This window comes from Pholcus phalangioides, unplaced genomic scaffold, assembly GCF_987345545.1.
Source record: "Pholcus phalangioides strain wild (caught in Gottingen) unplaced genomic scaffold, Ppha-v1.0 ptg000008l_1, whole genome shotgun sequence".
In the NCBI taxonomy this organism is placed as follows: Eukaryota; Metazoa; Arthropoda; class Arachnida; order Araneae; family Pholcidae; genus Pholcus; species Pholcus phalangioides.
Window position 1 is genome coordinate 12608246 of NW_028301601.1, and position 26072 is coordinate 12634317.

Genomic DNA, 26072 nt, shown 5'->3' on the forward strand with positions numbered 1-26072 from the left:
AGTCGTCTATAACAGTGGTTCTCAAATGCCCCCCCCCCCCGGTGGTGGTACTGGGTTACTTCAAGAGGGCCACGGAAGAAAATTTAGAAAGGGGCCATGACAGGTGGTTTGGAGGACTGCAGAGAGCTGAGAAGAAAAATTAAGGTGTGAAGAAATAATGCTTTTATATTAGTGACTATACACTTACAGAATCCAACAAAACCATTCTGGATTTGTCCCAACAGAATCGTTCGCGGATCTTCTGGAGAGTCTTAATCACGCCGAAATGTCCACCGGTCGGGCTTTCGTGCAATTCTTTCAGCACTTCTTTCACACGGCTCCTTGGCAGGACGAGTTGCCACCGGAACGTCTTTCCATCCTCCGACTCCCATCTGCGGTACAGCACGCCATCTCTCATCGCCAGAGAGTCCCATAGCGCCTAGCATCTCTTGGTCGTCGGACTGGAAGAGACGACGTCTTGCCATGTCGGTTTACGCCCGGTGGATTCCTTCCACTCCATGATCGGGGGTATGTCGGGATCGTCTAGCTGGGCCTTCCTGGTATTCTCGTCGCTCCAAGGATCGTCACTTGAGATGTTATCTGTCTCACTATAGAGCTCACCGGTCCGAACTTCTCTTCTGCCTTGGGGCAACGACAACGGTTCTTCCTCTCGTCAGGGCGTCGGCATCTCCATGCGCTTTTTCTCTACGAAGCTGGATCGTCATCATGCCATCTGACCCTCGTAAAAGAACAGTTCCGGTCCTGCCATTGGTCTTCTTTGCATCAACGATGCACTCTTTTCCTGCCCCGGGAATGTCCATCACTTTCCTTGGAGGTACTTCATTACGAACACATCCGAGCAAGGCGATTCGTTCCTTCGGCGTGTGCAACTGGTCGTTCCTCATGTCCAAGGAAAATCCGTATCTCCTCAAAAAGTCCACTCCGATGACGCACGGATCCCTTATGTCTGCCACGAAGACGGTGTGTCGGTAGGTGACCGTGGCGAACCTCAGTGAGACTCTCAATTTTCCTCGCACAGTCATTTTCTGTCCTGTGACTGTCTGCAGCGTCAACGATGATGGTACATAGAGAAGTCGTTGCTGGAATTTCCGTGCCAGGTCCGTCCTGACGATGCTCACGTTGGCTCCGGTGTCGATGACCATCCTGCACGGCAGTCCATCAATCTCGCCTCTTACGTGGAGTCCGTGGTCTCCTCCGTGCAGCTGTGAGACGTGGTACACTCGGCATGGCGCATCTTCCGTACCGGTGCTGCGGCTGAGCATGCGCTCCGTAGGTGGCCTTTTCCGTGGCGTTTCCAGGTTCCCAACGACTTCTCTTTCTGGGTCCCACGATCGTTCTTGGCACTCTTCAGGAGATCTTTCAGCTCTCCGATGATGTCCGCCCTGGTATCCTCCGCAACAGAGCCTCGGGCCACTCGGTGCTCTCCCCTCGAAGCTTGACGGGCTGCCTCGTACTTCATGGCGTAGACAAGAGCACTTTTCACGTCCTTGTACTCGCCCAGACGCAGCGCCTGCTGGATGTCGGGGTCCATGACGGAGTCGACGAAGGCTTGTAGGGCCAATCCGTCCCTGATGTCCGACAGGCAGTCCGGGTAAGCCAACTGTGAGAGCCTTTCAATGTCCATGGCCAATTGTTGCAACGTTTCGCCAGTCTTCTGTTGCCTGGTCTTGAGCTGAAGTCGGTGGAAGTCCTTGAGGTAATTTTCTCCAAACCTCAGCTCGAGTGCGCTTGTCAGGGCTTCATAGCTGGATCGGCCCTCGGCGGCGAGCGTCTGAAGCACCTCGGCAGCTTCGCCTCGGAGAGCGGCAGCTAGGTGGAATGCCTTGAGTACACAGTCCCATCCGTTCGCTGAGGCGATCATCTCGAACTGGGTCCTGAAGATTGACCAAGATGTTCTCCCGTCATGCGTGCAGGGCTTGATGTTAGGCCGATTGACGTCAGCTATGGCTGGCAGGACCTGGTGAGCGTCCGGGAAAAGCGTAGGGCTTGAATTTTCTTCTCGAGCTCCAATATCCTTTTTGAGAGCTTCTCGTCAACTGCATTCACTTCGTGGGAGAGCTCTTTCACGGTGTCGACTATTCCGTCCACTCTGTTTTCAACGACAGCGATGTCTCTCTTCACACCGGCGATGGTGGTGGTGATATCTTGCTTCACGGCGGTGACATCCTCTTTTACGTCAGCGATGGAGGCATTGACAGCGGCAATGGAGTTTGTGACATCGTCTTTGACGGCAGCAAATGGAGGCGGTGACATCTTCCTTGACGGCAGCGCTCGTAGCTTCTATCCTGTCATTCACGGCAGCAATGGAGACGGAGACATCTTTCATGGCTGAGCTCGTTGACTGGAACTTCTCTTCCATGCCTGCTTTCATCTGGCCCATCACAGCCATCAGTTGGTTCAGCTGTTCTCGCATTTCATTCATGCCCATTCTCCTCGTTTTCATGCAAGTCTTGAATTATCCCATTTCTGACACCAAATTGTTCCGGATAATTTTCCGCAAGACTTCGATGTTGCAAAACAAGAAGCGGTTCGACGGACAAACACAGATTTATTTACAGAACAGCAATTCACACGTATTTACAAGCTAATCAGGCAGCTAACAACTTTCTGACAAAGTTGAAACGGAACTGACTTCAGCAATAGAGTCTGTCTATTCGCGTCTCTTTTAGCCTGTCTAGCCTCTCTGAGTCTGCCATCTTGTGAGCGCCACGATATTTATAACCCGGATAGAAACTTCGAGAAAAAGAACATTCCACAAAATTCTATTTCACAGTTTCCTAGTCGGCGGCGCTGGAGGGGTATGGAGGGGCGGGACTTTCTAGATTTTTCTCGTCACGCCCTGCCAATTCTCCGCCAATCGCATGTCTCTGCGCTTAGACCGAAACCGGTATCATCGATATTACTGAATCGATATTTCTATCGAACAAATCGCGCCATCTATCGTCGAAAGTTCGTAACAGTAACCTCTTTCTGAGAACTTTTTCTAGATCGAATCTGTTGGTCTCCCTCTTCAGAGACATAACTATCGATCAGCCTTGTGTGTATTTGAACAGCGGTAAGGGTAATTATGCTCTGCACACTGTTATTGGACAAAGTGAGACAACAAGGAAAAAAAAAATGTTCAATGCTAGCACACACACACACACACACACACACACACACATAATCACCATTTTCGTTTCTTTACACGAAAAAAGGCAAAAAATGAATGCTGATTTTAAGGGAAGAAGAATTCCGATGTGAATTTTCCGAACTTTGTAAGCGGGAATAGCAAAACATTTAAACGTTGTATCCGGGAGAAGTGTTAACATTATCAATATAGGATATAAAGTAAAATTGATGAAAATTAGTCGTACTAAGCGGGAACGTTATAAGCGTAGTTATTACAGTGCGTACAATTTACATCGCTTTCCTAAAGGCGGTAATATGATAATTTAGTTATTTTTTAAAGCCTAGTAAATAGAATATATAGAGCCCCTTTCAAAACCACATTGCTTTCCATCAGGGGTTCGCTGATCAATTAAAACTCAGCAATCAATATATTGATTAATTAAGCTTTTACCCCCTCTTCTACTGACAAATAATAATTTCCTCTTTCTTAGTAAAATTATGCATTTCAAACCCCTAATTAACGGTCGCCCTTCTTTTACGGACGAATTTTTTTTTGTTCCGCCGGAGTCCGCAAAGGAGAGGTTTTACTGTATATTAAAAAAATAATAATAATAAGCAGTTGCACGATGAAAATGCTGTAGGCAGGGCGGGACAAATCCCAGGCGCCAGGTCGTCATGGCAAGTAGAATAGAAAATCGGCACATTGGCACCTTAAGTATCCTAAATGTGGTTGCTAAATTGGAGTCTAAGGGAGACAAAGAATTTCCTGATTTCATTATGCTAGGTCTTTTAGCATGGGAAAAGTTAAAGAAAACATTGTTTATAGAACCGTTTTTCTCGAGCAAAATACCATGCTTGGCTCCTAATTTGGGCTGGCGCCTAAATATTTTTTTAACTTGTCAAGCCCTGGGATTAGGTGTGATAATAATAAAATTGTAATAACTAATGCGTGCAAACACTTACGTATCGAATTTTCTAATATCAAGGGTCAAAGTAAAACCCAATTTTGGCAAGTAAAAAAGAGCACGGATTTTGTGCATCCCTTTGCAAAAAAATAGGTAGAGCAGAGCTTAGTTCGGACGTTATATTGGATTGAATGGTCTTAGCGGGCTGTTATATTTGATGGAACATAACAAGGGCTGAATTGGAGAAAATTCGGGAGCATTACATACCTCTTGTTATAATAGAACGGTCGCAATAACGCAACGGTCATTATAACGAGAGAGCGTCGACTGTATATCGCAGCGGTTCTCAACCTTTTTTGACTCACTCGCGGAGCCCTTTCTGGTATATAACTAGAGAGTATGTATTCTGGTATATTTAGAGGTCAAAATAAGGAAAACTAGATACATTACAACTCTTCAGTTCGTTTATTCACGGACACTAGAATATGGGCGAGATGACATAAATGCAGGGTGACGGAAGTCGAGGTATCTATCACAGTGTATTTATTGTATAGAACAAATGTTGTGCTGGATACCTGGACAAGGAATTTGACGTTTCTAGAAAATAACCCACTAATCGAAAAACAGGGGGGGTGTGAAATTATCCTGGATGGTAATTTTAAGCTTATGCCCAGCTTTAAGAACAGCTATTGGTCATTTGTTCGTCATTGTTATAGCAATTAGTTTTGTTTTCAATTGATAGTTTAAATCAGTGGTTCCCAGCCGGGGGTGCGCGGGAGAGCATTCTTGGAGGGGGGTCCGAGATGGAAAAAAAAATTACAAAATGTCGACTGATTATTCAGGAAAAATGTAATTTTCCAATTCCTGAAAAAAAATATGAATCACACCAATCTTTTTGACGCCTCCTCATCTTGTGACTTCTGCTCGCAGAAACGCGAATTTTGCGTCGTAAAAGTTTCTTTTTCGATTAGCGATCGCACCTGTTTCCCATTTTGGCCGAGGAAAGATACCATTATTTACTTGAACTGTTTCGTGGTTTGCTTACATTGGTACCTCGTGTTGTTAGATTTGATACTGTCGTGAACACACGAACACACGACTCGGGGAAAAACGTCAGAAAATTCAGTCAAGTATCGAAGAAGCATTAATTTATAAACTGAAGAGCCAAAACAAAACTGGTACAGGCATGCGTATGCAAATAAAGAGATATGGAACCGATCAGAGTACGGCGCTGCGGTCGGCAACGCCTATATAACACAAAAAGTGTCTGGCATAACCCTTCCGCAAATTGCTGCAGATTTCAATGCTGGGCCATCAACAAGTGTCAGCGTGCGAACCATTCAACGAAACATCATCGATATGGGCTTTCGGAGACGAAGGCCCACTCGTGTACCCTTGATGACTGCACGACACAAAGCTTTACGCCTCGCCTGGGCCCGACAACACCGACATTGGACTGTTGAGGACTGGAAACACGTTGCCTGGTCTGACGAGTCTCGGTTCCAATTGCTTCGAGCTGATGGACGTGTACGGGTATGGAGACAATCTCATGAATCCATGGACCCTACATGTCAACAGGGGACTGTTCAAGCTGGTGGAGGCTCTGTGATGGTATGGGGTGTGGGGCCCTACACGATATTAGGCAGGTTTAGCAGTTTTTTTGGGTCTTCAGTGTAGTTGTTGCGGCTGGAATCAAGAAATAAAGAACTGTTCAATGAATCTTCTTTTCCAAAATCTCAAAAAAAAAATGTAAAAAATAGAAATTTTTTTAACAGGGCCGCAACTAGATGCTTGGTCAGCCGGGCTAAGCCATCACCTCCTAGAGATAGAAGGCCTCCGCACTCCGCCTGTGACGTCAGTAAGTAGTCTATTTTCCCTCAGAATATTCAGGGGAAAAAAATTCCCTGCCCGCGCCAGTATCAATGTTGTGAGGGAAAAGAAATGATCGAGCTCAGAATTGGCGATTTCTATGCCCCACATCCAATCACTATGCGGCTTTTGTGAGGCAATCAGGAAGATTCGACGCCAAAATAAGAAGAAACGAACTTGCTAGGTAGTCTGAATGACGTTTATGGCAGACACTGCAGAGGCCTTCTATCTCTAGGAGGTGATGGGTAAGCACGCATTTTGGCTACCCCGTGTAATGTGGAAGGAGTGGTTAAGGAGTGAAATGTGTGCGCCCCTCTGGTCCGGAGCACCAGACCCGCCTGCTACCACTGTGGGGGTTGAGTGGCCATAGTGACGGACTCGCGTCGCGAGGTCCCTGGTTCGAACCCCACCGTCGCCGCAGTGGTGGTCGGCTGAAATTGGTTTTCAGTGATTTCCCAACTTGTGAGCCGGTCTCCCCTTTAAAAGAAGTCTCGCCACAGAGAGCAACAGACCCACAAACGGCACAAATGTAATTCAATCATAACACATCACTTCACTTCTGAAATATAGATGGCAGCACTAAGAAAAATCAAACACAGCACTACATACGCGCACTCAGACTGTTGGGTACACACGGATACACTTCCGGGGCAACTCACCAGGTAGTAAATCGCCCATAGATGGTGATAGACCTGAGTTGTGCCATTACCTCCTAGATGCAATAGAGTACCTCCTAGAGGTACTAGTTGTGCTCGGTTTGATGGAAAGAACGAAAGACCCGCCTGCTCTCTCCCCCCTAGTTGCGGCTCTGGTTGGGAACCACTGGTTTAAACGCTTCGTAATTTCTAAACTGAAGCTTTTTATTAATCTTTGAAAGTTGAAGAAGAGCTTTAAAAAAATCGATTACGTGAAGAAAGGAAAAAAAAATCGATTTTTTTATTTTGTTTCAAAACGAAGTGTAAATGTGGATTGTCCTGAAAAGGCAAAAGAAGAAACCAATGAATCGGGAGGAACAGGTTTCCCCCCCCCCCCCCCTTCCATCTGATTCACAGCCGTCGTCACTCACTTAATTCATCGCAGAGCTGAATCACCACGCTCTGTGAATCAGGTTACTGCAAATTAATGCTTAGTCGCCAAAGTCTCGCCAACTCACTCTCTACTATAGCTGTTTTATTTCCCGAACTGTGTGCACTGCCAATAGTGCTCTGCTCTAGAAGGTATTGGCACTGCGGCCAAAGCGTATTACGATTTCACTGCGGCAGATTTTGGGTGGCGCTGGAGGTTGGGTGACTAGACATCCCCGTTTTAAGAACATGTCCAGGGAGACATGGCCCCCCCCCCACATCCTGAAGCGGGGCCCCTAGGCTGGGATCTTTTACGGGCCCCCTGACCAGACTTTCACGGGGGGGGGCCCTTTATGATGAATTTATAGCGTGAAAAATGAAAAATAAAATGATTAAAATCCTCCCGGGCCCCAGGGCTGGAGCCTTGTCAGCTCACCCCTTGTGGGGGGCCATGCAGGGAGAATATAATATGTAGTATATAACAGAGCCGCCCTTGGGGGAGGTGCGACAAGTGTGATCGCACCGGGTCTCGAGGTTTTTGGAGCCCCCCTCCCCACACACACAGGGCCGTAGTTCTGTGCAAGAATTTGAATTTAGACCCCCCCCCCCTCCCCATTTAGGCCTCCTTGCAAGTGGGCCCTGTGCGGATGCACCTGCCTAGTTACGGCCCTGCCCCCACACTTACGGTAATGATAATTTCTTTCGTAAATTCGGAAATCATCAAAAATTCATCAATTATGGAATTCTGAATTTTCCTACAGAATTTCTGAATTTTCTCCTTTCCCACAGAATATATAAAACCGGGGCTTAGGGGCCCCGAAATTATTAAGACGCCTTCAGCTCCGCTATTATTTTCCTCACCGGGCCTCCCGCGTCTAGTAGGGGAGAGGCCCTGGCATATAATAATAATTTTTTTCAAATAGCCTACAAGTCATGGTCGGAATTTGTCATTTTGCGGCCTTTATCGTGCTCCTTTTCTCAAAGGAGAGGACGACAGGGTCCCCAGGACTTCAACTGGGAGGGGGGGGGGGCAAGCAGGTCCGGTTCTCGGACACTGGACTGGGGGAGAGAGAGCAGAATACACCTTTTAATTGCTTCTTTTACATTAGGGCCCGTTCAAGTATTACGTAAGCAAATTTTTAGGCATTTTTGACCTCCTTCCCCCTCCCTCCTTGTCAGCAAAATTTCGTCATCACTGCCCGATACCTCGTAACGCATATTAGTGGGATCAGAAACGTGCGTGGGAGGTGAGCATAGCCCCCCCCCTCCCCCCCCCAGAATTAAAAAATTAATATTAATTAATATTTATAAAAATTAAAATTTCGAAAGAAAGTACCTTTATTTGTTATTATAATCGATTTCTGTGAATTTCAATGCTATTTGAAGGGTAAGAACCTTTTTTTTGCCCGTGGCCGCCTTTGAAGCATATTTTTTCTTGTGGCTTCAGCTTTTCTTGTGACCCAGAGTCTTCGACCCTCATCTAGAAGCAAGATCCTTTATACGTATTGAATTGATTTTTTCAGTGAATTTATACTGAATGAAAATTTTGCAGATAAGATTGGCCTACAGGCCACTGGCCTAGAATTTATTGAGCTCCCCGCTAATCCGAGTTCTATTCAGGACCGTCTCAACATCATGGGGGCCCCCTAGGCAAAGTGATGCTATGGTAGTCCCATACTTAGCCGGAAATAAACAGCCTACATATATCCTACTTATTTTCAAAATTTATTGTACAATACAAAATATCGTAAGGTGGGGTCACTTATGGACATGAGACCCCCGGGCACAACCCCTCACAACAGTGGGATAGACAGAGCTGCAGCCCGTGGCCTGATACGGTTTTCATCATTTTTCTGTTTTTCACACTATAAATTTAATTTAGAGGAGGGGTCTGTGAAAATCTAGCCGGGGGCCCGCGAAAAACCCCATCCTAGGGAACCTGCAGCAAAATGTAGGTGGTGAGGTCCAGGTGGGTCCATGCCCTAAGACGGCCCTGGTTTTGTGGATGGTTTTGTTAGATTCTGTAAGTGTATAGTCAATATAAAAGCATTATTTCTTCACACCTTAATTTTTCTTTGCTCTCTGCAGCCCTCCAAACCACCTGTCATGGCCCCTTTCTCCATTTTCTTCCGTGGCCCCTCTTGAAATATCCCAGTACCTCCGGTTGAGAACCTCAGCTCCAAGCCCTATATTGCAAACCCTTGGACCGCAGACCAAATGTGGCCCCGAAGGTTATCTGATGTGGTTTGCACCCCTGAAACCTAATTTTGTAAAAGTGGCACATTTACTAATCACTTGAGTGACCCGTGGCACAATTCTAGAGCATTTAAGTGGCTCGTAGCATATTTTCAGATCACTGAAGTAGGCCTCAAAGATCACTTTCACATTCAAAGATCACCTAAGTAACCCGCGACACACTTACAGAACACTTAAACGATCCGTGACACATTTAGAGATCCTTGAGTGACATGTGGCGCAGTTTTAGAGCACTTAAGCGGCCCCCAGTGTGGTTCTAAATCGCTCAAGTTACTCGCGGCACATTCTCAGATTATTTAAGTGATCCGCGGCATAAAATTACGGATCACTTGAGTGATATCGTGGCACAGTTCCCGAGCACTTTAGCGGCCCGTGCACATTTCCAGAGCACTTGGATCCGCGAAACATTTAGAGATCACTAAAGTGGCTCAATAGGGGGAATGTTACTTCAAGTGCCCACAATCTATCGGAAGATTTTTTTCGTTTTCGGCGCACCGAGTAAGATGCCATCAAGACTATTTAATATTTTCTTAAAGGGTGGTTGATGACGTAAGCATTATCCAAACCCCCCCCTACCCCCCTTGTCATCAAAAGTCAGCAAATCGGAAACCCCCCTTCCCCCCCCCTCGATGATGACGTAATACTTGAACGGCCCCTAACTAATGGAAAATGAAAGAGGAAAAATGAAACAGTGAAATCTCTCACTCACGGCCCGGTTGGATTGAATCAAGGTCCGGTGGTTGAGAAACCACTGGGCTAGCCGCATTTGGCAAGAGGGCTGTAGGTTGTGAGCCACCGATATACTATATACCGGGGGTTGGTCAACTTCTTTTCTGTTCGCGGGCCAACATAATGGCCAGCTATAGCGTCGCGGGTCGCATCAGTGCTGCAACTGCGGTGTTTAAGCCGCTCCATTATTAATTGAATTAATTAGTTAGTTATTACATTAATTTCGTCGCTAGAAATAGGAAGTTTGTTAATCAAAAGAAATCTGAACCCCCGATAGTTCAAATAATGACCACAAATTTAATTTTTTCACGGTGCTTTTACCTTATCACGGGCCGCACAAAACCATTTCACGGGCCAGTCATGGCCCCCACAAGGGGTGGGCTGACAAGGCTCCAGCCCTGGGGCCCGGGATTATTTTCACCGTTTTTGTTTTTATACGCTGTAAATTCATCATAATGATTCATAATTCGGGGGCCCGTCAAAATCTGGTCGGGGGCCCCGCATAAGATCCTGGCCTGGGGGCCCTGCTCCAGGATGTGGAGGCCATGGGGCCAGCTGTTGGCCACCCCTGATATATACCAGTGGTTCCAAAACTTTTTGAAGTGTGACCCCCGCCCCCTTTTGACAAGCATTTCATCGGTAACCCCCCCCCCCCCGCCCCCAACACACACCCGATTTCCAGGATATTCCTGATTGTAAATAAATGTGCATTAATTCCCCTAATCAATGATGAAAGGTCATTCATTACATTGGAATCACGTTTGATCGCAGGATCGGAACTAAATTCCCCGGGCGGAAACTTTGCGGGGGGGGGGGGGTGACAGGGCCGTCTTAAGAGTATCATGGGCCCCCGGGACAAGTGTTTTTTCGGAGGCCCTACCTGGTAAATCCTAGGGAATTTCAACCGGATCTCATTTTCGTGAGGGCCCCGGGCACGGGTGGGCCCATGCGTTAAGACGGCAATAGAGAGGGGGGGGGGTGAAAAATTCCAGTAAATAAAAAAATACCTTTACAAAATATCATCAAATTTTGTTATGGGGGTGGCAACAAAATCATGTTTTGCCCCCCTCCCCCACAAAAAGCCTAGTTATGGTCCCGCCCACGCAAGGAACAAGCTCCCAACGCATATCAGAGAATTGCCGGCCGGCTTTTTAAGCATACCTAAAATAGACTTGCCAAAAAAAAAAAAACACCAAAAGAATCGAAAAAGCGCCAAAAATAAGACACCGCCCTTACATCTTCTCCTCTCTTCTGATGGGGAGGGGAGGGACGTACGTCACGATTCGCTCCAGCCAATGAGGCACGCGGAAGGGGGCAGACGATCCCGCCATAAAACTTCCATTTTGACCGTTGCTTCGTCATTTTAGTTTCGATAGTTCGTGACTGGAGCCGTTGTTCTTCCGGAGTCCGCGAACTTCTTCCTTCAATTTATCATTTATCATATATTTGATAGTCTCTCATCTACAAAAACCCGATCTTCAAAATGGTAAGACATTTTCCTACTATTTAATTTTAAAATAGAGCCATCGATCGGTCCGCATTTGAAATTCAAGGGCCAACCCCACCATTCGTTAAAAAAAAACAAAAAACATCAAACGCTTTGGGAACCGTTTCGTAATTTATTTTTTACGTCGTAAAGCCGGGTTTTACTAGGAGCAGGTTTCCTGTGCCGCGCGCAACGTGATTCGCCCAGCGCGACACGCCGTCCACTTACTAATAAGAAAAGCAGTACGACTGTTAGAGTACAATACGGTTCACGACAGCGATTTACGTCGGGCGTGATCGGCTAATTGCTTCTGGAGGAGTCAAATGCGTCGTGCGCCGCGCGTTTTGCCGATGTTCTCTTCACTCCTGTGTTGTTCTCTTTCCCTTCCCTTCAAACCGGAGCATGCAGACGACAGAGTAGCTGATGCCAAGGCCATAGACTATAATATAGCCGTCCTGATCTGATGCGCCCCGCTAGGAAAACACAAACGCGTAGCGTGATTATGTAACTCGTTACCGTCGACGCAAAATTATACTGTTCAGTTCACGCCGCGCAAAACACCTATTCCTAGGAAAACCCGGCTTTATGTAGAACGCCACACCCAAAGCGGCTCGAGATCTTTAATGCAGCTTTGGCCTGACCCAATTTAATATTAATTTTAATATTAATCTCCATCATGGAGATAGCTCATGGAAATTTACGTTGTAAATTTGCTATGACATCAATGTTGTGCCTCCAAAAATCCTCGTATAGTACGTGGTAATTGACTTCGAAAAATAGGAGGTACCAGTCATAAGAGCACCACAGGGCAGGACTCCAGCCCCGAGACCCGTTGCAAGTATTATTTTTGTATTTTTGCACTTTAAATTCACCTTAGAAGGAGGGGGGGGGGGCCTAGGCTGCGATCTTTTGCGGGCCCCTCGGTCAGACTTTTAACGGACCTCTTCTTTAGTTAATTTATAGCATGAAAAACCAAATAATGATGAAAATCGTCCCGGACCCCAGGGCTAGAGCCCTGTCAGCCCTATGTGAAAACCATACTTAGGGCCGTCTTAAGAGTATCGTAGTCTCCCGGGCCAAGTGATTTTCCAGAGGCCCTACCTGGCAAATTTACATGCTTACTCGAAAATTTCCAGATCTAATTTTTGTGAGGTACCTTCTTGAGGTCCCAGGCCGTGCCCGGGTGGGCCCATGCGTTAAAACGGCACTGGCCGTGCCATAGATTCCTGGGAAAATGTGCTAGTACTGTCTTAACACATGAGCCTACAGGCAAGGGCTTCCCAAACAAGGGAGTGAGGCTGGCATTGCTCCACCCTGGGACGATTCTCATCAGTTTTTGATTCTTCACACAATAAATTCACTACAGAAACGCCCGCCAAATGTCGCAGCACATGGGGGCCCTCAGGTACGGAGGGAGCGCAAATCTGGACAAAATTTTCGAGATTGAGTGTGTAAATTTGTAGGCCGGCAGTTCTAAACAGTAGGTAAGGGCCTAAGAATTGTTTCTATCAAAAGCTCCTTTAATTAATTATTACTTTTAACAATTCTAAAATTATTCTCAATAATTCTGAAATTATTTCAATCAGTAATTATGCAATTATTTCAATCAGTAATTATGCAATTATTTCAATCAGTAATTATGCAATTATTTCAATCAGTAATTATGCAATTATTTCAATCAGTAATTATGCAATTATTTCAATCAGTAATTATGCAATTATTTTTTCATTAATTCTGTAGCTATTTTTTCATTTATTATAAATTTTCATCAATTATGAAATTAATTTTTTGGAAAATTCCGAAATTATTATTATTAAGGTACTTAGCAGCATTTCTGTAAGTTTTGTAATTATGTGTGCCTTTTATATGCGAATTTGGTCTCTCGAAATATGTAGCATATACATGGAATCATATATATAGGCCTGAAAAAATATTTTGGCACAGGGTCCCCCGAATTCGTTAGACCGGCCCTTTCAATGTATAAAATGCACAGCATTGCTATTGTGAATCAGAAAAGTATCTCAAGTTCTAAATTCAGCGGTACGGATTTGAGAAACCAGAGCGCTTTAACGGTGTTTTTTTTTTGGGAATTTGTTAGTTTTTCCATGTGAAATAGCTATTTTCTAAAAATGGTCGGTGGACCACAGCTTAAACCAGATCAGACCAGAATTGAACTTTCAACCGAGACCCGTCCCTCAGGTGCCGACAGTCGGTATACAAACTGACCAGGAAGGTCTATGAAGGGAGGGGAATAAAGACTGCGTTTAGTGTAGAAATGTATTGCAGTATGTGTAATGTGTGAGAATAAGAAAACTGACAAAATCAGGTCGTCAATAGCGCAGGTGCCGCTGTGGTGGTCGAGTGGTTATAGTACCGGACTCGTGATGCGAGGATCCGGGTTCGAACCCCACAGTGGTGGTCGGCTGAAGTTGGTTTTCTGTGGTTCCCAACTTCAAGGCGCAAATGCGAGCCGATCTCCCCGTTAAAAAGTCTCGCCACAGAGAGCAACAGTCCTACAACGATAAATCATTCAATCATAACACTTCATTCATAGTTAGAAAAAAAAAAAAAAACTGGGGGCAGATGACAGCACTACACATAACAAGCATTACACAGAAACAAACTTTACGTCAGGTTGCACTACACGTACACGCACATTCCCGCATGTACCGATTCGTTGGGGGTTCCGCGGGGGGGGGGGGTGCATGTGTGGTGTAGCAGTAGTAGGTAGGGCCTCCAAAAAATGGCTAGGGGACCCATGATGTTATCGAGTCAGCCACCTCGTTGGGCAATTGGCCTGTTGTGGCGTTGTATTTGTATAATATCTAAGTTATGTCAGAGTACACTGCTACTACAACAATCAACAACTCTTGACTACCACGGCACACCTTCATCACCAGAAACTACCCAGTTCAGCAACTACATCTAACTACTCTATCTGGGTTGGAAAGAAAAAGAAGAGAAAAACACTACATATGGGTGTTGCAGCGCAAAAAAACCACTTATGTTAGATTTTACACATAATAAAAGTCATGCATCAAAATGATGATAATCGAAAATGTCCATCAATAAATACATGCAGAAATTTTAAAACAATAGTAAACAAGAGATGAGTTCTATTCATTAACTGCTCAAAAGGAAAAAACAGTAAAAGAATGAATCATATATTATATACTTTAAAGGAATTTCAATGAAAAAAAAGCTGACAACCATTCATTGGGTTTCATTTAATACAAGGAGCACAAAAGCGTCAGACATTGACAAGTTGATACTAAAAAGGATACATGAGTAAAAGAACCACCAGACCAGAATCAAATTTTAGCCGATTCTTAGCCCTGTAGGGCCAACTGTCGGCATAAAGACTGGCCAAGAAGGCCTATGAAGAAGAGAAAAGTGTTAATGCTTGTAGATAGATAAGTGTATGTATGTGTTATTGTATTGTAAAAAGAATAGCTCGGAAGGTCATTGGTTGAAGACCTGTCCTGGTTTAGATAGACAACGAAACAAACTGCAAAAGGGCACCGTTGTAAATTTTTAGTTATTGGTGGAAGGAAAATAGTGCTTATTAGCGTATGGTTATTGCAACTAATAGTGCTTATTAGCGCTCTAATACTGTTTTAGCCGTTTATAAGACGCAATCCGTTTTCCTACAGCAAAAATAAGTAGACAGGAATAAAGATGCGTCTTATATATGTTGTACTGCGTTTGTAATAAGACCAAAAAAAAAAAAAAAAATCAGAGGTTTCGTGGGTTCCCCAGGTGAGCTAACTAGTTAGTTGAAAAAAAACCGACGGGGAGGGCCCAGAAAACAACGGTACGGCAATACTTTGTTTTTTTTTTTAACTGCTTTTTGTTAGGTTTACAAATCTAACAAAAAACAGTTTAAACACAAGTTTGATTTTGTTGTTGCGCTTAAGTTCATTTTAGCTGCTTGGCATATTTCCGGTGGCCTTTGAAATCTTGCCAGAGACACTAGAAAGAAGACAAAACTGTCTCGGGGGCTCTATCAAAAGGATGCCTCGAGAGACTGGGGAATCGCATGTAGTGGTAAAGGGTTGATGACTTCTGAGTGTCTTCTTCTTCTTCCAAGACTTGTTTTATAGTATGAAATCGGAAATGAAGGCTGTGTAAATGCAATCAAGTTTTTTCTTATTGAAATTAATTAATTTTGGACGTGCAAGAGGCCCCGTTTTTTATCCTAATGAAGCTTGACAGACCTTGACCCGATTCCGTCCGCCTTGCCTTAGCATACCATGTTTGGATGTTGCGGCTCGAATGCGTTTATACACTAACGGGACGAATATTCGACCGCTGTGCTAAATATAACCGAATGGGCAGTTTGCTTCGTCCTTTGAACGTTCATGTCACGCATTTTTCTTCGCAATGTTTTACCCGAAATTTATGAAATCAAGGGACATTCATTGACAATTGGGGCGATTGGGGTTTCACAAAAATAAATCCTTAAAAATTTACCGATTTCATGTGCTAGAGACGGGCATGGAGTTGAAAAATGCATGCCCGGTCAAAATTTTTATATGCTCCGGGAATACTGGGCAATAGATTTCTCCAGCTGTGGTTCTCCCTACACATGGTAGTAAGTGAGTGCATCCCGCATTATATAATTCCGAGTATTCAGACATTCCCCTAAATTTTATTGGATATGATTCATGTGACTGTTTCTCCTGGTGTGGACTCTGCTCTTTAGTTTTCTGTGCATATTAATTTGACCAGTGTTATATTCTGATATTATAGTCAGCTCAGCTCTTCTCACACTAAGCACACTCACATCAATAGCTCTCTCGCTTCTACATACCTAAAGAACGCTTTAGACGGCTTCCAGGAGCAATGACGTTCACTTTAAGAACCACTGATTTGTATCATATTTGTGGTCAACCCTGTACAAGGGCAACTGGTGCTACCTTTACGTAAATTTCGAGTTTTTTAGATTAGATGGAACCAGGGCCTGTTTTCTCATAACCTCGGGCTCTGGGCAAATATGGATTTTTGTGGCCTCTTGTAGTGCTCTTTGAGGCAGAAGAGTGCGCACGGGGTAAAAGGGGCATATGGGTTACTTAAAATGCAAAAGGCAGCAAATTTTGATGCCCTGAAATTTTGTGGGTAATAGGCACGTGCCCTGTTTTCCCTTGCGAAAAACAGGAACCAGTAAATCCCCTCACGCCATGGAAATTGGAGATTCATACAGGATCAATCAGTCTTTCATGTAAAAACCTCCACAAAAATTCGGGATTTTATTCATCAAAGGATTGTGGATCGAAATTTTTCTCCCCGAGTCATCATGTCTGGACCGAAGCGAGACACACACACACACGGTGACTAAGTTGGGACCAGTCGGCGTCGTTACGGTCATTACAAATGGGGGAAACCCTCCCCGAAGTAGGTTTAGACTTATTGATTGGATTGTGGTGGAGCCAGTTGAGTAATGGTCGTTTCCGATGAGTTCCCAGAGTTTGCGTGTGAGGGAACATTTCAACACTTTTATTAAGTTTTCGTAAGGATGCCAATTTATTTTGCGTTGTTGGCCCCAAAAAAAACTTGGCCGTCTTTTAAACACCCCGGACTTTTGTTAATGAATGTGAATGAATGTCACTTCAGGTGTCTCGTAAGGGCCTTCCACCCTCCCCCATGATTCCAGGTTCATGATGGTGCTTTTAAGTCATTATTTAGAGCAGCATTTCTCAACGTATGGTCCGCAGGCACATTTGATAAAATTATTCAACCGTTGCAGTTTATATTAGCAATAATATAATAACCCGTGATATATATATCCATATGGGTTCAAATAAAATTATACTTTCATACCTAGGTTCAACATACATCATCGACTTTCCAGTATGGCCCAGTCGTAAGGTAGCCTGCTTTAACCCTAGTCTTATATCCCTCAAGGAACAGAGCGGGGGCCATGTTCGGTGTTTGCATACATCATCGAGGAGAATGCAGGAAATTGTGATCCTAAAATACGGGATATATCTAAATTTTGCTAAATATTTCAATTTATCGTTTTAAATGCAATTTGCTACTAAAATTAGGGAAGGGTGTGGAAATAGAGGAGGGAGAGCCAAATGGGCTAAACAAAAATGGGTTTCACGAAAAAGTATTCTAAAATGATGACCGTATTGCAATGAGAAAAATACGGAAAACTGGGATACTTAAAATACACTGGAGATCATCAGTTGTCATCAAAAACATTGTCAGAAGTGGACATAATCACCAATCGTGATTAAAATTCCGGAAGAAATTGTAGACAAAACGTTAAGCCTGGATGAATAATTTATAGCATGCCCCTAATTATCATGATACAATTTGCATTGTAAAAACGCTGCGTGTATCCACGACTTTAGATATTAAAAATTCAAATAAGCATCGTTGAAAAAAACTGGACAAATGAATTTTAAAAAAATCGGAACGAAAATTACAGGAATGTCCCGTAATACGGGACACAAGTGGTCCGTCTAATTGTGTTTAAGACATTTTACTGGTCCTTGTTTTCAGATAGGTTGAGAAATACTGATTTAGAGACCTCTGCACCTCATTTTAGTTACTAACATCTGGATTTCCAGGTGTTGTTCACCCATTAAAAGAAAAACGTGTCTTGGGGAAAAAAATGATAGCTGGTGTTATATCGAGAGAGCGTAGGAAGATCTAGGCCTATGCGTGGGATGCAATGTCTGTACATTGTATGGAATATCGTGTGTGGGTAGGAAGTAGTCACCTTCGAAGACGATGCTGTTACTCCTTCGCAGTAGGAGGAAGAGGTCGATCACACACATTTGCACTATTTTAATCCATAAAAGGCAGTGATGGTGGTGCGTTTTCGAACCTCGTCGGCCTTGATTAGAAACGTGTGGGCCGTTTGCTCCACGGGATGGCCCAGTCTATCTCGCTGATTATGATAAGTAGTAGTTATATAGTGGGCGTTAATTGAACAGGAAAGAATCAATTCTGATATGACAAGGAACGGAAATTTTGTAGCGTTATGTCTGCTGTTCCAGGCTGGACGCTGAATAAGGGGGAAGGGGCCTCCAATTTTTTTTTTCCACGGGCGTTTTTTTCCAATATCTAGCATGAAAAAAGTTTTATTGGGGTACATTATGACTACACAGTGTAATATGCTGGTCGGCGTCCATACGTGAAAGGTCTCCGCTGCACTGTGTGCTAACCTGAGATAGACTTGAAGGTCTTGGGGGCATGATGATGTGAGATCACCCACACACGTCTTTGATATTAAGGGGGGGGGGGACACCTATGACTTCCTCCCCGACTCTGCAGGCTGCCTTTCTCAGGTTTATCTCACTGGCTCACGTGGACAGCCCACCAGATGTGCTATAATTCGTCATTCACTTCACTCTATCACTTTTTTTTTTTGCGCACATGGAATCAAAGAAAATGGTTATTCTGCATAGCTCGGGGGTCTTCAACCTTTCAGGCATAGCGGGCCAAACTGACACTTTTCACGAAGCCCGCGGGCCACCATTTCGTATTTAGAATTCTAAGACGGAATTCAGATTCAAAAGGGCTTAGCGTAATGTTAATGGAAAGGTCAGTGGGTTCCCGATTTGAACAGGCCCCCCCCCCCCTCAAATTAATTGAAGACTTTAACTTTATTTTCTGAAATTATTTCTTTCAACAATTCTGAAACAGTTTCTGAATGATTAATTCTTTTATTAATTCTGGTATAATTTTAAATAGTTCTCAAATTATTCATTTTGTTAATTCTGGAATTACTTTTCCATTGATTCTGATATTGTTTTCTTCTTTAATTCTTGAAATTATTTCTTACATTAATTATGAATTTTTTCACCAATTCATAATAATTATGAAATCATTTCTTTTACTACATCGTTTTTCAAAATTTTCAGTAGATTCGGTGATTATGTATGACTTTTTGGATGCCATAAGTTCGACTGAGGCCCCGCCCTGTCTGTCCTTAGAAGATACACACAGTATGTCCAGATGGACGTGGGCCACTGTGGAAGGCTTTTTTTGTGGATGCCGACTTTTCTTTCCTTAATTACATGAAATCAGGGGCCTTCAAAAGGTGTTTACCTCCTCTACACCCCCCCCCCCCCCAATACTTACTATAATATTAATTTACCAAACTCACATATAGCATTACTGATGAAACGTGGAAAGCATCTTAACATCAGGGCATCGATTTATTTTTAATTTAATCGTCTTTCAATGTTTTAGCTGTTGAGAAGAGCTCCGAGGGCCACACGTTGAAGACCCCTCACATACCTAATTGATTAACGGCTTGGAGGTGTGCGTTGTTTAAATTTTATCGCTTTGATATTTTTGTACCGAATCGATTAATACACCTCCCCCATTTCTTTCTAGCGTGAATGTATCAGTGTCCACATCGGCCAGGCTGGAGTGCAGATCGGCAATGCATGCTGGGAACTGTACTGCCTCGAGCACGGAATCCAACCCGACGGCAACATGCCCAGTGACAAGGCAGTCGGAACCGGTGACGATTCCTTCACCACCTTCTTCAGTGAGACTGGAGCCGGGAAACATGTCCCCAGGGCTGTTTTCGTGGATCTGGAGCCCACTGTCGTTGGTAAGTATTATTCCATATAATATTCACAAATCGAATCCCATGGAACAGTTCATTCACTGAGCTGTTGCAAGTATAGTGACACTGACCGTGAGTTTTCCCCTTTTTCACAGATGAAGTCAGGTCCGGTGGGTACAGGCAGCTCTACCACCCCGAACAATTGATCACGGGAAAAGAGGACGCAGCTAACAATTACGCAAGGGGACACTACACTATCGGCAAGGAAATCGTTGACTTGGTCTTGGACAGGATCCGCAAGCTAGCTGACATGTGCACCGGTCTTCAGGGCTTCCTCATCTTCCACAGCTTCGGAGGAGGAACCGGTTCTGGTTTCACATCGCTGTTGATGGAAAGGTTGTCTGTGGATTACGGAAAGAAATCCAAATTGGAATTCTCCGTTTATCCGGCTCCCCAGGTAATCATAGATCCACATTGAAACATGTTGATGGCAGCCATTGCGTTCGCGAACCAATTTTCCTGCTTTTCGGTAACGCAACGCTAATTCTTGTTGTGTATATATATCCGTAGGTTTCCACAGCTGTTGTAGAGCCGTACAACTCGATCCTGACCACGCATACCACCCTTGAACATTCCGACTGTGCTTTTATGGTAGACAACGAGGCTATTTACGACATCTGCAGGCGAAACCTTGACATCGAGCGGCCGACGTACACCAACCTGAACAGGTTGATAAGCCAGATCGTATCTTCCATCACCGCGTCGCTGCGATTTGATGGTGCCTTGAATGTCGATCTCACTGAATTCCAGACCAACTTGGTGCCATACCCAAGGTTATTATTGTCTTCATTCGCATCTCTCAACCAAATAGTACTCGTGTAAGTTCATCCGTTTGAATCTTGAGAGGTCTCAATAATTTGTTTTTTCTTGATTACAGAATCCATTTCCCATTGGTGACTTACGCCCCTGTGATTTCGGCCGAGAAAGCGTACCACGAGCAGCTGACCGTTTCGGAAATCACCAACGCGTGCTTCGAACCGGCCAACCAGATGGTGAAATGCGATCCGCGTCATGGCAAGTACATGGCCTGTTGCATGCTGTACAGAGGTGACGTCGTACCCAAGGATGTCAACGCTGCGATCGCTGCCATCAAGACCAAGAGGACCATTCAGTTTGTCGACTGGTGCCCTACCGGTTTCAAGGTACAGATATATAATTTTATGCAGTAATTTGAACGGTGCGATGCTTTTCGTCTGTGCTTGCGCATCTGTGCCAGCGAAAAAAAAATCTCGTTTTAACGAAAATTTTTCTAATCCCCCCCCAGATAAGTTTACATTAGAAAGATGCAGAGATCTGAAATTCCTTTATAACGAAATGATTTCTCCTCTCTCTTGGAGTTCGTTATAACGGGATTCGACTGTAATTGATCTCATTTCTCTTCACAACTTCAAATGATGTGTAGTAGCCCTCTCTGTAAGGCCGGCCGTTCCTGGCGGGAAGGGGGTTCCAAGGGGGGGGGGGGTAGAGGAATATTCAGGACCGATTTCCCTGAAATGGAAGTGACGTGATCAAGCTCACCAGTTTGGCACTGTTTTCTCAAAAGTGGGGAGATATCGCTGTGTGGAAATGTGCTGGATCTTACTAGGAGGTTGATAGCAGATACAATATGTGATCCTGTGGAGAGGCCCGACTTTGACTTGATGAGGTTCCAAGTCAAATTGAGCATTGGGGAGAGTGCATGGCTAGGGCCAAAGATGTTCAATTTCTTATTGAATATATGTTGTTTTAATTTTGGGTCCTTGGACCAATGCCACGCTTGCTGATAAAGACATGAGGCCCAGCCTATGGGTTAGTTCAGTAAGTGGCAAAACTTTGCCCTACTCATGGTTCATCTGCGACTCCCCAGAATACTCTTGCTTTATAAAAGAACCACCTCAAAGCATAAACAGGCACATACAGATCAACATTTCCAGTTCGTCGTGATGCCCCTGACAAAAGTTGGTGATGCTTCTATGAGCCGCGACGCACACTGAGAATCACTGGGTTAGTTCAACAAGCAAGCGATGAGAAAGATTCTAGTCAGGATCCCATCTTATAGCCGACAACAACGCAGGCATATTGCCTTGGGGTAAATTTTGGTTAGGACAGGACTATCTCCAAAATACGCAAACATTGGCTTTTACAACAAATTATAGTTGTTTGCAAGCATGTCATTGCTTTACGTTTCTCGCAACGTTGTTTTTTATCATGCGTAGTTTTACGCTCTGGATTGACAAGATTAAGTTTCATCTTATTGTTAATTAGCGATTTGTTTTGGCGCATTTTGACCAAATTGGACCTTGCGCCAATGAACCCAAAATCCAATCCTCTCCAAAATACCTAGGAAAAGATATGCAGCTGCAGTTTTGAGTTCTGCAGAGAAGTTGAGTTCTTAAGATACCCCATCCCTAACCAGGGCAGCATTATCAATATAGTCTAGCGGACTAGGAACCGCTAGACTACATTGATAATGCTGCCCTGGTTAGGGATGGGGTATCTTAAGAAAATCCCTGACCAGGAGAGGTGATGTCTATATGTTAATGAAATATATTTATAATATGGCATTTATGAATCGACAAAATTGTAAGCTAGGGCTTTGGGTTTTCAGTGCCTTTTTAATTATTATTATTATTTTTTTTTTTTTGCTATTCGGTGCGGATATTAGTGAGTGGAACTAGGGGGGGGGGGACAAGGGAGCCAACTGTCCCCTTTTAGGGGGGAACAAAGAACACTAAAGTTGTGGGGGCTGCAAAATAATGTTTGTCCATGGCAGCAGAATTATGTTTGCCCTTTGCATCAAAAATCCTAGTTTGGCTGAAGCAATGAGCCGAGGGTACGTTCAAGCCTGAAAAAATTAATATTGATTGCGATTAAAGTTGAAAAGTCCCTCATGAACCAAAGGAGCCCCCATGGGCTTGCATTATTGCTGTAAGGCAACCCTAGATCAAAATAATCGAAATGTTGGATGGATCAACTCTTCTGACCTTGTTAAAATTTGACTCGCACTGTAGAATGAGAGTCGCGTGACGCACTATACGTGTACATGTACCGTTTCATTCGTGGGGCCATGAAGCGGTGCCGTCTGCTACAAATCTTAAGGCATGGGCTCACCCGCTCGGGGGCCTCAAGAGAAAAGGGGACCTTACAAAAATGGGATCTGGTTGAGATTTTCGAAAATTTGCCTGGTAAGGCCTCAGAAAAATCATTTGGCCCGGGGGCTCATGATGCTCTTAAGACGGCCCTGCCATGAGGAGGAGCCCCACACGAGGCTGCCCCGGGATGATTCTCGTCATTTTTTTTCCTTCCTATTTTTCACACTATAAATTTACCTTGGACTGCCAAAGATTCCAGTCTAAGAGCCTAGTTGCAGGTTGTCACCGCCCAGTCGCTTAGCCGGGGCAATGGCTGAATATGGAAATTGTCCATAGCGGTGGCCTAAAAGGAAAAAAGTTGTCGGGGGGGGGGGGAAAGCACGGTTTAATTTCATCACTTTGCTTCTGTTATTAAATATTGCACTATACTTTTCATGCACATATTAGGACCATCTTGTCTTTGGTAAGGTCCTTGCACCAATCAGGGCCGTCTTAACGCATATGACCCACCCGGTATTGAACGGAGGGCCTCATCATGATTGAACCTGGCACTATGATTTTCGAAAAGCATGCTAATTGGTGGGCTGATACTTCCGAAAAGAACCGTAGACCAGGAGCGTCTGAGGTGTTTCACACCTTTGGGTGCTCATCTTGAGCATTGTGTAGGAAATTTTGATTTCTGAATTAATTCTGGGAGGTAGGTGGGTGCTCGGGTCCTACCACAAATTACTCGTGCGATCACAACACCCCTGGCTCCGACACCACTTCATTAGACCAACACCACCACCACCGTGGGACCATCGTGATGGCTTGAGACGGCCCTGGCACAAAAAGCATGTTATACTCAAATTCATGCCAACATTTCTAATGAATTTTCTTTTCTTCTTTTTTATGGCTGTCATGCAAATGTAGTACAGTATAACAGTGTGTATCATTTTAAATTGACTTTAATGAATTTCATTGTCGTTGATTGTCTTCTTAACCGAACGGAACTGAAGAGTGTCGTTTCTTGATGTTCCTTCTGCAGGTTGGCATCAACTACCAGCCCCCGACCGTGGTGCCCGGTGGCGACCTGGCGAAGGTACCCAGAGCCGTGTGCATGTTGTCCAACACCACGGCTATCGCCGAGGCTTGGGCTAGACTCGACCACAAGTTCGATCTGATGTACGCCAAGCGAGCTTTCGTCCACTGGTACGTTGGCGAAGGTATGGAGGAAGGTGAATTCTCAGAGGCCAGGGAAGACATGGCTGCCCTCGAGAAGGATTACGAGGAGGTCGGAATGGACTCTAACGATGGGGTTGACGATGAGGGCGATGAATATTAGTGACTAGTATCGATTTGCCTCTTTTTTTGTCACCTCGGTACTTACGAAATGGAATAAATGAAAGCTTTTCAAAAGTGAAGTCTTGATTGATTATGAGTTTGTTGTTTACCCTCCCTCTAGCGGGGAGATCAATAAATTCTAGGCCAGTGGTCTGGAGGCCAATTTTCGTTCAGTACAAATTCACTGAAAAAAAATCATTTCAATACGCATAACGTGTCTTGCTTCTAGATGAGAGTTGAAAACTCTGGGTAAGACAGGGGAGCCACGAGAAAAAAAAATATGGTTCAAACGGGGCCACGGGCAAAAAAAGGTTAAGAAACACTGCTCTACACCATCGATTCCCAACGTGGGCGTTAACGCTCCCTGGGGGTGATGGAATGTTCCAGGGTGTGGTAGAAGCTACGGGATTCTATGAGTAGGTAAGCATAGGATTCTATGGGTTAGATTGGATCATTCAAGTGATCTCGAAATGTGCCGCGGACCATTTAAGTAACGTGAAGCTGTATCGCGGGTCACTTAAGTGATCTGGTAATGCGCCACTTGGTTCATTTTGGAAAAAAAATAAATAGGTTTGAGGTTCCCCGGACCCACATCAGATGACTCCTCCGAGGGCCATGCGTTGTGGACGCGCATGCTTTATGTATTACCATCTCATTAAATAAAATTCCACAAAAGTTGAAGCTGTAATTTAGTGCAAAGCCCGTTCATTTGTTAAGACAAGGTAAAAAAGTTCAAGAATTTTCTACCAGGTGGCGTTTTGATCGATATGATCGTGTAGCGCATCTTCGATTTAGTATACCTACACACTTCTTCCATCGCTCTTTCTTTATCCATCCAAAAGTTATGACCACTCGAAGATCTTGCATACAGTGACGTATGCGCACACAATCATTTTCAACCTCTAAGAATCATTTTGGGATGTCCGGGAGCAAGAAGGATAAATACTTGAGAGATAAACAACACTAGAAATTTCTCTTAATTTTGAATAACTCCTGAAATATGGCAGATATAATCATGAAAGTAGCGTAATGGTATAGCAATACGAGTAAGCGCCAAATGGTGAGGAAGTTTGGATCGCCGTCTGGTGGGAAAACTTTTTCCCCCACTATCTTCAAATCTAAGCACAAGATAGACAAAAAAATTTCAACAACCAGGTCGTAGATAGGTATTAAGTTACTGACAAATATACTTGGTTATGAATAATGTATATAATATACACTGAGTAGCCGTTTTATAATATGACCCACAGTTTTAAACAAATCAGCTATATATGGCATCACCCTGTTTGGTAATTTAGTTCTGCAATTTCGGGCACGTAAGCATAATACAGTGATACCTTGGCTAACGAAGGTGATTCGTTCCGGAATCGCGTTGGTTAGCCGAAACGTGTTTTCCTTTCACATACATTTCTATAGGAAAATCGTTTCAGCTTCCGTCCGAAATTTGAAGGTAAAACACCAAGGAGTGCTGTAAAAAAAACCCAAAAACTGATTGAAGGCTAGAATGAACAACTCCAAATGAGAATCTGCAGGAAGATTTTTTTTTTTATTTTACACTAACGTATTGTATGCCCATACTGAGTTGGCCTCTGACCTTGACGCGTAAAGGGAGGGTTCATTTTTGAAGGAGGGGGGAAAAAAGCTACCTAAAAGACGCCAACGAAA

General features: G+C 44.2%; 1 protein-coding gene across 1 annotated transcript; it reads left to right on the forward strand.

The window, feature by feature from the left end:
• The first annotated feature begins 11206 nt into the window (after positions 1-11206).
• LOC149083741 (tubulin alpha-1C chain-like) lies at positions 11207-24487 on the forward strand. The gene is made up of 6 exons (XM_089234223.1): positions 11207-11420; positions 19776-19998; positions 20109-20410; positions 20524-20786; positions 20891-21155; positions 24112-24487. The coding sequence occupies exons 1-6, from the start codon at positions 11418-11420 to the stop codon at positions 24406-24408; spliced, it is 1353 nt and encodes a 450-aa protein (XP_089090349.1). The 5' UTR covers positions 11207-11417; the 3' UTR covers positions 24409-24487.
• The last annotated feature ends 1585 nt before the right edge of the window (positions 24488-26072 follow it).

Bases quoted from the DNA above. Each gene is read 5' to 3' on its own strand.
- LOC149083741 (XM_089234223.1), top strand. The intron at 19,999-20,108 runs GTAAGTATTATT...CCTTTTTCACAG, and splicing joins TCTGGAGCCCACTGTCGTTG to ATGAAGTCAGGTCCGGTGGG. The intron at 20,411-20,523 runs GTAATCATAGAT...ATATATCCGTAG, and splicing joins CCGTTTATCCGGCTCCCCAG to GTTTCCACAGCTGTTGTAGA.